Source organism: Ambystoma mexicanum, chromosome 1q (assembly GCF_040938575.1).
Source record: "Ambystoma mexicanum isolate Mex_15411 chromosome 1q, UKY_AmexF1_1, whole genome shotgun sequence".
Classification (NCBI taxonomy): Eukaryota; Metazoa; Chordata; class Amphibia; order Caudata; family Ambystomatidae; genus Ambystoma; species Ambystoma mexicanum.
In genome coordinates this window covers 1,205,880,122-1,205,892,481 of record NC_090922.1, presented here as the reverse complement: position 1 = coordinate 1,205,892,481, position 12,360 = coordinate 1,205,880,122, and the positions used below count along the sequence as shown (strand labels likewise).

At 44.5% G+C, this 12,360-nt stretch overlaps 1 protein-coding gene across 1 annotated transcript in view; it reads left to right on the top strand.

Annotated features, from left to right (window-relative positions):
• The window catches only part of IL23R (interleukin 23 receptor), a 777,663-nt gene that overhangs the window by 492,646 nt on the left and 272,657 nt on the right, over window positions 1-12,360 (top strand). The window contains exon 12 of the mRNA XM_069641944.1: window positions 1,877-2,032. Within this exon, the coding sequence (XP_069498045.1) occupies window positions 1,877-2,032 (156 nt within the window). The remainder of the gene's footprint in view (window positions 1-1,876; window positions 2,033-12,360) is intronic.

Below are 12,360 nucleotides of genomic sequence, written 5' to 3'. Positions count from 1 at the left end.
ATGGGACTTGTAGTTTTCCTAAATTTCAAATGGGAAAGAAAAAACGAAAACTCCCAGATTCCAAAGGGGAAAAAGGACTTGATGGCATTCTCATGTATGGCCCGCCAACACTTGAGCATTGTGGAATACAACATTTAAAAAGTAGCACAATAATGAGGTAAAGTAGGTGAATGTTGGCTTACTACGATGTTGGAGCTTTCTACACAGTTGATTGGTTTTCAGAAGAAGATTCCTATGTAGGGTTGGCTCAAAGTTCGTTGAGAAATGTAGTCCGCTAGTTATTGATTCGTGTCATTAGTTCTTTATTATCACTGTAGGTGCCGACATGTGTTTCGAACATCAGAGGTCTTTATCAAGGCATGGAAGACACACTGCAGCGGCACTACACCTTCCAGAAGCACTAATCAGTGATCGCAACCACCCCAGGCATTACGCCCCACCAGTTCAATGTCCAGGATTATTCACATTTTGCCAAAGACCTCTGATGGTCGACACACGTGTTCACCTACTTATAAAATTTTTGGGGCACATGAGCACTGATTCCTACAACCGGCAGCTTCGACACTGCACTCATAAGAATACAAGCTCAGCGTGGTAGCTACATGTTCCTGGTGCTCTCACCCTTTCTCCAAATAATGAGATAAAGTACCTGGTGTAATATTCTCCGAACTTTAAGTTTTGGCAATTAGGTGGCACTTTAAGAGCTGCCTATAAACCATAACTTTTGGCATAGGAATTGAAGCTAGAAAAGTGATGTGATGGGGACTCACATGCTATGGGTATTGTTTGGACTTGTATACACCTATTGGCCACTACCTGCCGCTCCCCATCTAAAACACCCCTTCCCCATAGGCCTTGAAAAAATTCAGAAATCCCATTATGCCTGCAGGACAAGTTCCTTAGTTTACATACAGCCTAAGAGAAACACACTCTCCCCATGATGACTGGTGACAACATATTTAACAGTGATTTCTGTAGAATCGTGCATGGCACCATCAGCACACATCATATTTGGTGCAATGTTGCCACAATGAAACTTTGATTTGACATTTACAGCAAACAACTTTGTTTGCAGTAAATGGTAAATAGAAGTTTCAAAAATCCCTATACTTGCCAGCGAGTTTGAGTAGCAATCAAATGGTGCTCACCCTCCATAAAATCTCATCACCAATGTGAGTTGGCCAGCAGATTCTGCAAGCCATGCTCTTGCATCTCATTGAGTTAGCTCTGTGCTTCTAAGAGGAAGCTTATGTTATTTCTAAACCGTCTTTTGTATGGTAATGGCATATTTTAAACTATAAACAAACTCCTGGTGTAATAAACATGTCTTAACCAAGTGTGCCTTTAGACACGTGATTTATAATCGATATGTGTGTCCTTGCATATGTTGCTTCCACCGAATTCCTGTTAAAAAACAGGCATTGGCGATACCAAAAATGTTGCCACAGACATTAGAAAGGTTATTTGCAGGGCACTGTCAGAACATACCAAAGTGTTAACATTGTTTGGCTGCTGTTGCCATTTTAGGGCCACATGGTACCATTTTGACTGACAGTGCCTGGAAAATGCCTTTCCCAATACCTACACAGAAGTCAAAAATGTTGGCTTTGCCAATGCTTGTTTGAGAGGCTTCTCTTAAGCCTTTTCTCTCCTGTACTGATCCTGTCTTGTCCACTGCCCATTGTGTGTCACTCCTTCTTTTTTTCCTTTTTTCCTTACCCCTTCTCTTTCCTCTGTGCTCCTTTTGTTCCTTTCCTTTCCAACAGCAAAGGGAAGCTTCCCATGATCGAAATTGACCTTATCCATTCCTGTTAACAATGATCATTGCAGTGATGATTCACAAATACTAATATAACTTCATGTGTTTTCCCTCTAGAACCTGCAGCAGGCCCCACTGCTTCACTGCAAGAAACAGACGGAGATAAGGCCTTACTTGCGTGGGAGAAAATTCCGGCATGCAGACGTGGGGGGTCCATTCTGAAATACACCATTTATCTGAGGAACATTTCGGAGGCCACTGAAACTCAGTACAGTAAGTATATTGGAATAAAATGATATCAATCATTTAATTCCATAATAATAAGACGGAAGAGTATATTGCAAACACCTTATAAATATTGCTTAAATCGATATTGTGGATGCACATTTTTGTATAGTGGTATAACTTTCACGCAGTGAGAGTTTATAAAAAAAAATGGCTCCAACCTGCCCTTATTGAACATATGCGTTCTACTACAAAAAGGAACAAAAGCATTGCTTAAAAATATTTTTTTTATTCCAGATCTCAATATTCACCAAGCAAATTTAGTTATGAATGTGCATGAGGCTAAAACCTCTTACTGGGAGCACCCACATGGACTGAATGTTTCTCATAGGAGAATATTATTGTAGGTTGATTACTACTTATGGGAGTTGCTATTTGTTTGATTGTGACTTGGAGGAGCTAGGCATTCATGCTCCACTATTCATTGTAGGAGCTTTGCATTAGGGAGCAGGTAATTCCGCTGCAAGGTCTTGATGTTCCTTGGCCCTCCTTCCTACTGCAGCCGGTAGACAGGGAGCTCTCCTAACTGATGCTCAATAATGAATGGGTGAGACTTCCACTTGTCACCTAGCTTGTTGAGTCCTCTCTTTCCCAGACTGTGGATCAAACCACAGTTGCCAGGCTGAAGAGCATGACATTTGATGTTGCCGTTGACACTTGAGTTGCTCCAAATAGCTGGTATTGTTTCATCTGTGGACCACTCTAAAACACAGGTCTAAAGGCAGCCTGGCGTCCCTTCCGAACATCAAGTAGTACGGTGTAAATCTGGTGGCATTATCTTTGGTGTAACTGTAAGCATGGGTCAGGGTAGCCACATGATGACTCTACTTGCTCTTGATCCTCTCCACTTGTGCATCCCCTTGGGAGGCACCATACACCTTTGTGTATTTTTGATGGCAACCAGCTTCAGAATTTGTTTTATGAGTGCTGACTCAAAATCCAGTCTGTGGTTGAAAAGTATCCTGGCCGGCCAATCGTAGTACTGGTGTGGAATGCCAGCATACACTGAGTAGTGTTGCACCACCAGAATGTTCTTTATCCCTGACCTGTCCATCTCAACTTGAAAAAAAAACGATGCAGATGAGGCCCATGGGCCTGGAGCTCTACAGGTGATGCAGATATGCTGCAGGATGAGCAGTGGTCTTGCTGGTTACACACCTGGCAGTACTCCATATTGATGCCAGACTAGGCCAGAAAAACCAGGAGTGGGCCAACTTGAGGGTTTTGTTGCTGCCAAGATGCACATGTTGATCATGAAGTGCATTCAATACAACTCAGCGGAATCACTGCGATAGCATCAGCTGAGGCAGTAGCAGTAGCCGATCTCCAACTATGATTTCATGGTACTGGGATCTAAACTTCTGTGCAAGCGTTTTCCACTCATTCAGCACTGCAGCTGTTCTGTATCATGAGAGACATCTCTGGGCACACCACTCATGTAGTCTAGGCTTCCAAGAATGATATGATGCAGGGATCCAGCTGGCAAAAACAGATTTAATCTTGGGTCAAACACACCAACAGATACAGGCAGACTGGTGATGTTGCAGTAAACTGCAGGCAAAGCCTCAGATGAGGATCCTAAGCAGCCCATGCCCCTGGTTCTGCCTGGCTCCTGATGACTTTCAGCCTGTCAGATAGCTCTGGCATCTGCTGCAGACAACTAATTTCAGGAAGCAGAACCGGGTGTATCATCTGGCATTGGATGTGGACATGGTAGAGAAGATCCGCCAGAGCTCCTCGAAGGTCTTATAGCATTCGTCAGTCCACCTCTCACCAAAGGGCACCCGTGCATTGTTATAAATGGTTTGCAAAGTTGACGTTAGTCTTCCCTCTCCTCTGGGTATGTGGGTATTCTCTGGTGAGGTTTACAAGTGATTGGGTGATGTTGGCATATCCCTTGATGAACTTCCTGTAGTAGTTACAGAATCTCAGGAAACTCTGCTAATCCTTTAGGGTCTGAGGCCTGTGACAGGTAAGGAGGCCATCCATCTTTGTCAGATCCGCAGTGATGCCGTTCGCACAGATGAGGTGTCTGAAGTATTTGACACCCATCCACCAAAACAGACACTTGTCCACACTGAGCTTCTGTCCTAGCTCCTACGGGTGATCCAGCACCTTCATGAGCTTTCTGTTTTCCTCCAATGTCCTCCTGAGCATCATGTTGTCATCCAGGTACACCAGTACTTCCTGTAGGTTTTTGTCGCTGTCACTTTTCTCCATGAAGTGTTGGAAAGGCACTGGTGCACAAGAGATTCCCCCTTGCAACCTGACAAATGTGTTGAATCTAAGCAGGCAGATGAACCATCTTCTCACGATCACCCGGGTGCATCTGAACCTGGCACTACCCATTCTGTAAGTCCGGGACCGAAAACCATGTACTTCCCATCAGGCAGTATAATGCCTCGTCCACCCGGTGCATGGTCAGGAACACTGCAGGTGTTAAGTAGCTGACAATCAATGCACATCCATACATCCACTGGGTGGCTAGGAGGGGAGAAGCGCAAGTGCTCCTGGACTGCTGGATGATATCAGCCTGCAGAAAATCATCCATTTGGTAGAGTATATCCTCCACATCTCCTGGGTACAGGCGTTGCGACTACTCCCTGAAGGACGTCTCATCACTTACACGTATCCGTTGTTCGACAACATGGGTCTTGACGATGTCTCAGGGACAACCCCCCTGGGAACTCATGATGTTCTGGTTACTCCATCACCAGATGTCTTGGCCGTTGCTTCCTGCTGAGTCGCACTATGCCAGGAACCATCACTGTGGTGTGTGCCGGAATCGTAATCTACCTGAAACAGGTGGTGCATATATATCCAAAGGGTTCCTCAGCTGGAGCTCTGGACTAGATCTCTCTTTGCAAGTATGCCTGTTGGCACATGGGGGTGCATGGGCAATGTGCTGGCATATCATGGTCCAGCCATCTCCTGAAATAATGCTGACAGTGCGTCAAACATCAAAGAATTAAATCCAGTCACCACAGTTTTTGCAGGTTCTTCACTCTGACTGCTGAAGACCAGAGCAAGAGTGTCGATGAGGGTGCTGACTCTAGTTACATCATCTGAAAACTGCACTCTGATGCAGATGTAGCCCAGATATGAGCAGGGGTAGTCTCCCACACAAGAAGGTTCAGTTCATCCAAGGACTTCAATGGCATAGTGTAGTATTGTGTAGAATAATAGAATGTAGGAGAGAAGGATTCGATCTGATAACGCGGGGGATAGAGAAGACGACTGTTGGAGGGACAAGAGAAGCAAATCTTTGATGGAGAAAAAGCCGTCATTATTTTCCAAGATGAAATCTTGATATACTCTGACACAGAGGAAGAACATGACAGAAGATTGGAGAGGTTGTTTAAGAAGTTGTACGATGTAGGAATGACACTCAGTACAGAAAATAGAAAGTACATTGAATATTTGGGACATGTATTATGAAAGGATGGAATCACACTAAAGAAGGACTTAGCAAATGCAATAGAAGACATGGTCACTCTGACCTGCAAGGAACAGTCCAGGACATTTTTAGGTATGGCCGAATATTGCTCTAAATCATACGAGGATTTGTGGACCGCACAGTTGCTCTGTGGGGTATGATGAAAATGAATAAGAAATTCATGTGGGATGAGGGATGTGAGGATGAATTCCAATACATAAAAAATGCTTTGCAGACTGCACCACCATTAAGAAATTATGAGCGAGGTGGACACACAGTGATCACGACAGATGCAAGCAATGTAGAATTAGTAGCTGTTTTGACACAGATTCATGAAGGTAAAGAGTATGTAAAAGCATTTGCATCTCGTTTTCTGAAAGAAGCAGAAAAGGCATATGCAAAAATAGAAAAATAAGCTCTTACCATCAGGTGGGCTCCAGACAAGTTTAGAAGCTGTGTGTGGGGAATCAAATTTGACCTATATATTGATCACAAACTGCTAGTTGATGTGTTCTCAACTAAGGGTCTTGACAAAGTATCAGGCAGGATAGGAAGATAGGTATCCAGGCTACACAAATTCAACTTTTCAATAACCTATATCCCGGGAGTGAGAAATGATGTAGCAGACTGCCTTTTAAGAATGACAAGCAATGAAGAATCTAAATATGATGAGGAGGAAAGGAGATGATTTGTGAAATATATGAGTCCTCAATATCAAAGCAAGAGTGGTGTGAAGAGATGACTAAAGATGTTAAAATGATGCTGGCCGTCAAAGGTCTAGACAAAGGTGATTTGTCTGAAAATAAATGCGAGAAGCAGGAGTCGAGGGATTCTGGAATGTGAGAGATGAACTATGTACTCAGGATGGCTATTTGATGAGAAGAGATATGTTGATACAACCTGAGCGAATCAGGGAGAAGGTGTTACACCTTGGACATGAAGGTCATCAAGGAATCGTGACAACTAAATGCAGAATAAGAAATACCTATTGGTGGCCGGGATGTGACTTACAGAATGAAAGAAGCATCAGAAACTGTATCCTTTGTACTAACTGTGATGAAGTGTTGATGAGTGAGAAGTATCCCATGGTCCTGACAGACATACTGGAGAGACCCTGGAAAAAATAGCTATTGATATACTAGGGCCTGTGTGGACTGATGGCTTTGATACCTTTTGCATTGTTGTTATTGATGTGTTAACGTGATGGGCAGAGTTGCTGATGACCCTGAATTCAACCACCAAAAGAGTGATTGATTTCTTGGAAGAGCTGTGTAGTCATGAGGGTTATCCTGAAGAGATATTGACTGATAATGGATCACAATTTAAATCTAGGGAAATTGAGGAGTACCTGAAGGGAAGATCCATTACACACAAAACCAGCACCATATATCACCCCCAGACCAATGGCATCATGGAGAGGTACAATCAAGTGATAAAGGAAGTGATCAGGTGGGCATGGTTCAGTGGGAGAGAAGGAAGGAAGTTGTGAAGAGGACGGTCGTGGCTTATAGGTTCACGCCACACAGCACAACTGGGGTGTTCCGTTTTGAACTTAGCAGGGTGAGGAAGGCCAACACCAAACTATTTCCGTGATGGATGGGTGTGGTGACTGGTATGAGAGTGGAGCTAGATGAGGTGGAAGACAACATTAGGAAGAGGCAATTGAGCAATAAGACACTGCAGGATAATAGGAATTTCAAGAAAGCAAAAATCCCACTGGTTGGATGTGGGTTAAGATTAAATTACTGGTGGTCCTGAGGGGCAATGGGTGTCAGTGGTCCAAACTGATTGAAGTAGTGGAAGTGTTTAAACATGCTGTTAGAACAAAGGATGGTAGAGTGTGGAACAATGAAAGAGTTATGGTTATGACGGGGAATGGTAAAGGGAAAAAGGTTCAGGATATATACAGAGAGAGAGGAGTAGATGTTCCTTTCCAGAAGATTCAGGTACTTCAGCAGCGACTTCAGCAGATACATCAAGGTTTGGGAGGAGCTATCAAAGACCAAGGCACTAAATGGACTTTGCTGAGTAGCAGAGTATACCGGAAGGGGTTTTGGTGTGAAGGAGGATGTGTAGTATCATGTAGAATGATAGAATGTAGGAGAGAGGGATTCGATCCAAGAACGCAGGGGAGAGAGAAGACGATGGTTGGAGAGACGATAGAAGCAAAGGATTGGCAGAGGCAGCATTCATATCCCCTTTGTATCAGTTTAACTTACTTCAATATAATAAATTCCATTTTGACGTTCCTCCGTGTCCATGTACACTTGAAGCTGCATCCGCGCATACTTCAGATATGCACAGGATGTTTTCTGTAGAGTGGCTCATACACAATGGCCCACTCTGAGGGTCTACGCTTTAGCTCTTCCGCCTGCCGTCTTGCAATGGAGACTGTCATGGTGCCTGGTGGTCTTCTGAGCCTGCCAGGTACTCCCCAAGGGGTTTGTGTGGTACGTTTGCTGGTAGTGAGACTACAGGTGATCTTACATTCGGGTTGTCTAGCCAGGCTGGGCAGATGCTAGTTGTCAGATGCCTTTCCTACTGGTGATTTTACTGCAGCCTTGGGCATGTCTGGTGGTGCAGACCTGCTGTTTGCTGTCTTTTTTCTGTTGCAGTGTAGTAATCATTAGGATTCAGATGCTCCACTTCCTAGTCTTTGCTGGCATGTCCCACCATTGTCCATGCTGGAGTTTCAATGCCTGGAACCTATCTGACAGTCTGGTGTAATGCTGTGGGTTTGTGCACATATGTTCTTCTGTGCACACCTGTGGTTGGACTGGCAGGGCTTCAGCGTTGCATTCACAGGGTTGACCATGGCATGCCGAAAGAGTTGGTGTTCTCTCCCCCGGATGGTGGTGTAGCCTTTCTTCTGCGCTCAAGTGGCCTGGATGTCACTAAAGGCTATACCTTGGCCGGCCCATTCGGCAGATGGATCGCATGGATGCTCTGGTGCAGCTCCTCCAGTTGGTGATTTAGGTCATACTTCAGGGCTGTAAATGGGGACAACAGTTGTCTGGGTAAACTATACACTGAGTCCCCCATCTCTCCTTCCAGATTGCTCAACTCCGGGATCAGTGCATCAAAGGAAGGTGTTTCTGTGTCCGTTCTCTGAGTCATAGCTGCAGTAGCTTCAGCAGCAGTGATCTTGCTCCATTCATGACTTGTTACAGCTTGGCCAGGTTCAGGCTGTTTGGCCCAACCCCTTCCTGCTGTAATGCCAGCTGCAGAATCGACTCAGTCCTGGCCAGATATTCCAAGAGTCTCCCTTCTGTTGGAGTCGGGTTGCATAGTACTTTACTGTGAGCTCTGCACCAGATTCGGTGGTTCCAAAGACTCCATCCAGCATGTGCACGATGTCCTTTGCTGTAGTGTCAGGTTGCGTGGCACGAAGCGCCTGGATAGCTCAGCGCAGGGATTTGTAGACTTTCGATGAAGGAACACCTCTTCTTCCAGTCAGGAGCTCTCCAGTCATATATCATCTGGTGGGCCCAGTCTGACCAAAACTGGTATTCCGCTTCACCTCTTGAGAAGGGCCCAGGTGGACATGAGGGCCATGCTCTGATGGTGTGGCGATGACCTCATGCAACACATCCGTGAAAGCATCTGCCATGGAGGAAGCTATCTGTCTGTCACCTCTATCCTCTGGTGTAGAATTGGCACATTTGCGTTAGGCCCAGATGAACTATGGGTGATTGGGGGAGCAGCCATGACGGTACCTACAGTGGGTGCTGCACGATGACTGGGCGCAGATATGGGAAAAGCAGGGCTTGTGCTAGGAATAGGTGGTGTGCTAGCTGGCAAACCTATCCAAAGAGGGTAAGACACTATTGGATGTCCCCCGTGGATGGTAAGGGGCAATGTCTGAGGGTCAACTTCTTTTCCGGCCATTGCAGACCAGGATACTGGTCCTCGCTGGGTCAGGTGATTTATCCAGGCAATTGAACTGGATGCTGAGGGATTCCAAGGACTCAGTCAACTTGAGCAACTGATGGAGGGGTGTGCTCCTTAGGACATCCCTATAATGAAGCAATGTTCAGATGTAATCCCCTCAGCCCAGGTGACTACCTGAAGCCAATCCATGAGCATGGTGCCTGTCCAACAGGTGGAGTGACAAATAAGGCAAAAAGCACAAAACAATGATTATAACTGTAGATACAAATAACCCTATCCACAAATTTGCACAAACTAACTTTTTTCCCCCAAATACTGCAACTTACTCTAGCAATCTGTACACTAACCCCATTACTAGGTAAGTAGGTAGGTAGGGTACAGGTACACAAAAGGTGATCTTAGCAGTGCCTTCATAAAGTGAGCAGGGGGATGGTTCCAACGTTTCAATTGGGAGACAGGTGTAGGCGGGCATAGAAATACACTTTTCTGACACTTTTATCTTAACTTTAAGCACTTAACCCACCTCTTACCTGTCTCCAGCAGCGCCCACTTATCTGAGCTATGGATCACCTTAGAGCACCTCTGTGCGAAGTGGATGTGGGAGGAAAATTAAAAGGTTAAAATTCTCTAACCCCCTAATGAAGAAACGCTTGGTTATAACAACCTTTACCCACAAAAGGAAAAGGCAGACAACAAAATGCTGGTGTACAGTTTCTTTACTTGGTAAAGTAATTATTTTTTTTCTCCGAGTACACCAGCAGTTTTTCTAAAGTTTTGATGCAAAAAGGAGAAATCACAAGACACTATATACATTATATCCATTCCTAAGCAGCTGCATTACTAAAAAAGAAGAGTTAAAAAATAAGAAGTCATTTAAAAAATATAAAAACCGTTCTTCAAAAATATGAAATATATTCCTTAAAAATATATTCATGTCTTTATACAGTGCACTGTACACTACATATCAATTGCACTTACTAGGGAGACAACCTGGCCAGGCTGTCCGAAGGTCCTTTCTTGGTTTTAGGTCTTCCTTCTGCTGTAAGATGGTATTTTGGCAGCCAGGCTAGCAGCAGGAGCATGTGACTGGCCCCAAAGTTTGTATATGCTGGGCTACGTATGCAAGAAGTAACCCATCAGTCAGCAGCAGAGAGAGTACATTTTGTAATTTGAGGCAGGCTGGTTATCCTAGAAGCAGCCAGGCATAAATGGCAGCAGCCTGGGGGGGCCCAGGGACTTCCTCAACTCGGGCCAGGGAGTATTTGCGGCGAGCCTGGCAGGGGTGTGGCCCAACTGCAATTTAAGTGGCGCTCTCCTACCTCTCACGAGGAGCGCTGCATCAATCATAAGCAGCCTGTGTGGGGTGGCGTTGAGGACAGGCACGCCCTTGAGCACAGGCTGCAGCGGTGTAAGGAGGCTCAAAAAGGCGCCGGTGAGTTCAGGTGCTCCGCTTCCTGTCAGGGTAGCAGCACATTTTAAGCCTGGGCTGTGGCAGGGACAGGAGGCTCGCAGGGGCACAGAGCGTAATACTTGCATTGAGTCACACGTGGCATGTGGTGTGTCTGAATGTCAATAATTGTTGGCCCATATTTTCCTTTCTAAGGTAGACTGGCTTAAGTTGACAGGGATGTCAATGAATTGATCCTTTAGGAAATTAATAAAATGAGAGCTTTTCACCCCATGAAACAAAGATCGTAACAACATTTATTCCCCCTAGATGTTTATATTTCTTTATTTTGTTTATTTATTTCATTTGTAAAGTGTGCACAAACCCTCAGGCATCAGGGCGCTGTGAACCAGTTACATGGGGCCCAAAGGCGGTAAGGCCTAGGAGGATCAGGGGCCCAAAGGCGAGGCAGACAACATTCATGCAATAACAAACAGATTACTGGCTGGGTGGTTGGCAGATTATTTGAACAGTCAAGTTTAAGGGCTTTGCGGAAGGCCCAGGAGGAACATTCAGCTCTAAGAGCAGGCGGGAGGGAGTTCCACTGCTTTGCTGCCATAATTGGAAAGCTACAGCCTCCAGCTTTTGGGCATTTGAATTTAGGTTGCACACGCCTGTGAGAGTAAGGAGCTCTAGTGGGTCTGGTAGGCTGGGACTTAGTGATGATTTTTGATAATTATGTTGGGGCTGACTTGGAGATACATTTGTGGGTTATTGAGAGTGTCTTGAAGGAGATTCTTTCTGGTTATGTCTTTCCATCAAATTCTTTTAATTGAAGAGATGTTTCATAGAATTTTTTTCAACACATTGTTTTTAATATAATGTAGTTTAATACCACTTTTCATTGAAAACCTATATAACACTTTTTTATTTTTAATTGGGGGGGTCCCAATAAAAAAAAAAAAAAAACATTTCCCACCCTTTTAAACACCGTCCAAACATTCCCAAATAATTTTGTTTTTCAAATTGGGGGTCCCCCTAAAAACCACCGTCCTCTGAATTCAACCCTTTAACCCTTTAGTCCACCCAAATATACATACATACATTTTCAATAAAAACATATTCATTGAAAGATATTTTCGATGAAAAAATCTTTCAATTAACATTTTTCATTGAAACATCTCTCAATAAAATATTTTTCAGTGAAAAGACTGTAACCCATTCTTTCTCTGATGGGGAGCCAATGGACCGCTCTACGGGTAGTTGAGCTGTGCTCTGAACGTGGGATATTAAACGCAGCACGGAGGGCATTATTTTGTATAGTCTGGACTTTCTGTAGATCACGGGATGAGGTGCTGGCAAATAGGGCGTTTCAGTAGTCTAGCCTAGCTCCCACCACTGAGTGGGCAGTTAGACTGTTGTCCCTGGTGTCTGGCAGTATTAATGAGTTTAGTGGTACCATATATATAATGGAATAGAGATGTGAACTAAATAGGGCGTGGCTGACATTGCTTAACCTGAAACAGAACATTTGATTATAACCTAATAATCTCATGTGTAGTTCTATTACATCTTTTGGACTATGAAACTTCACTTGTGTTG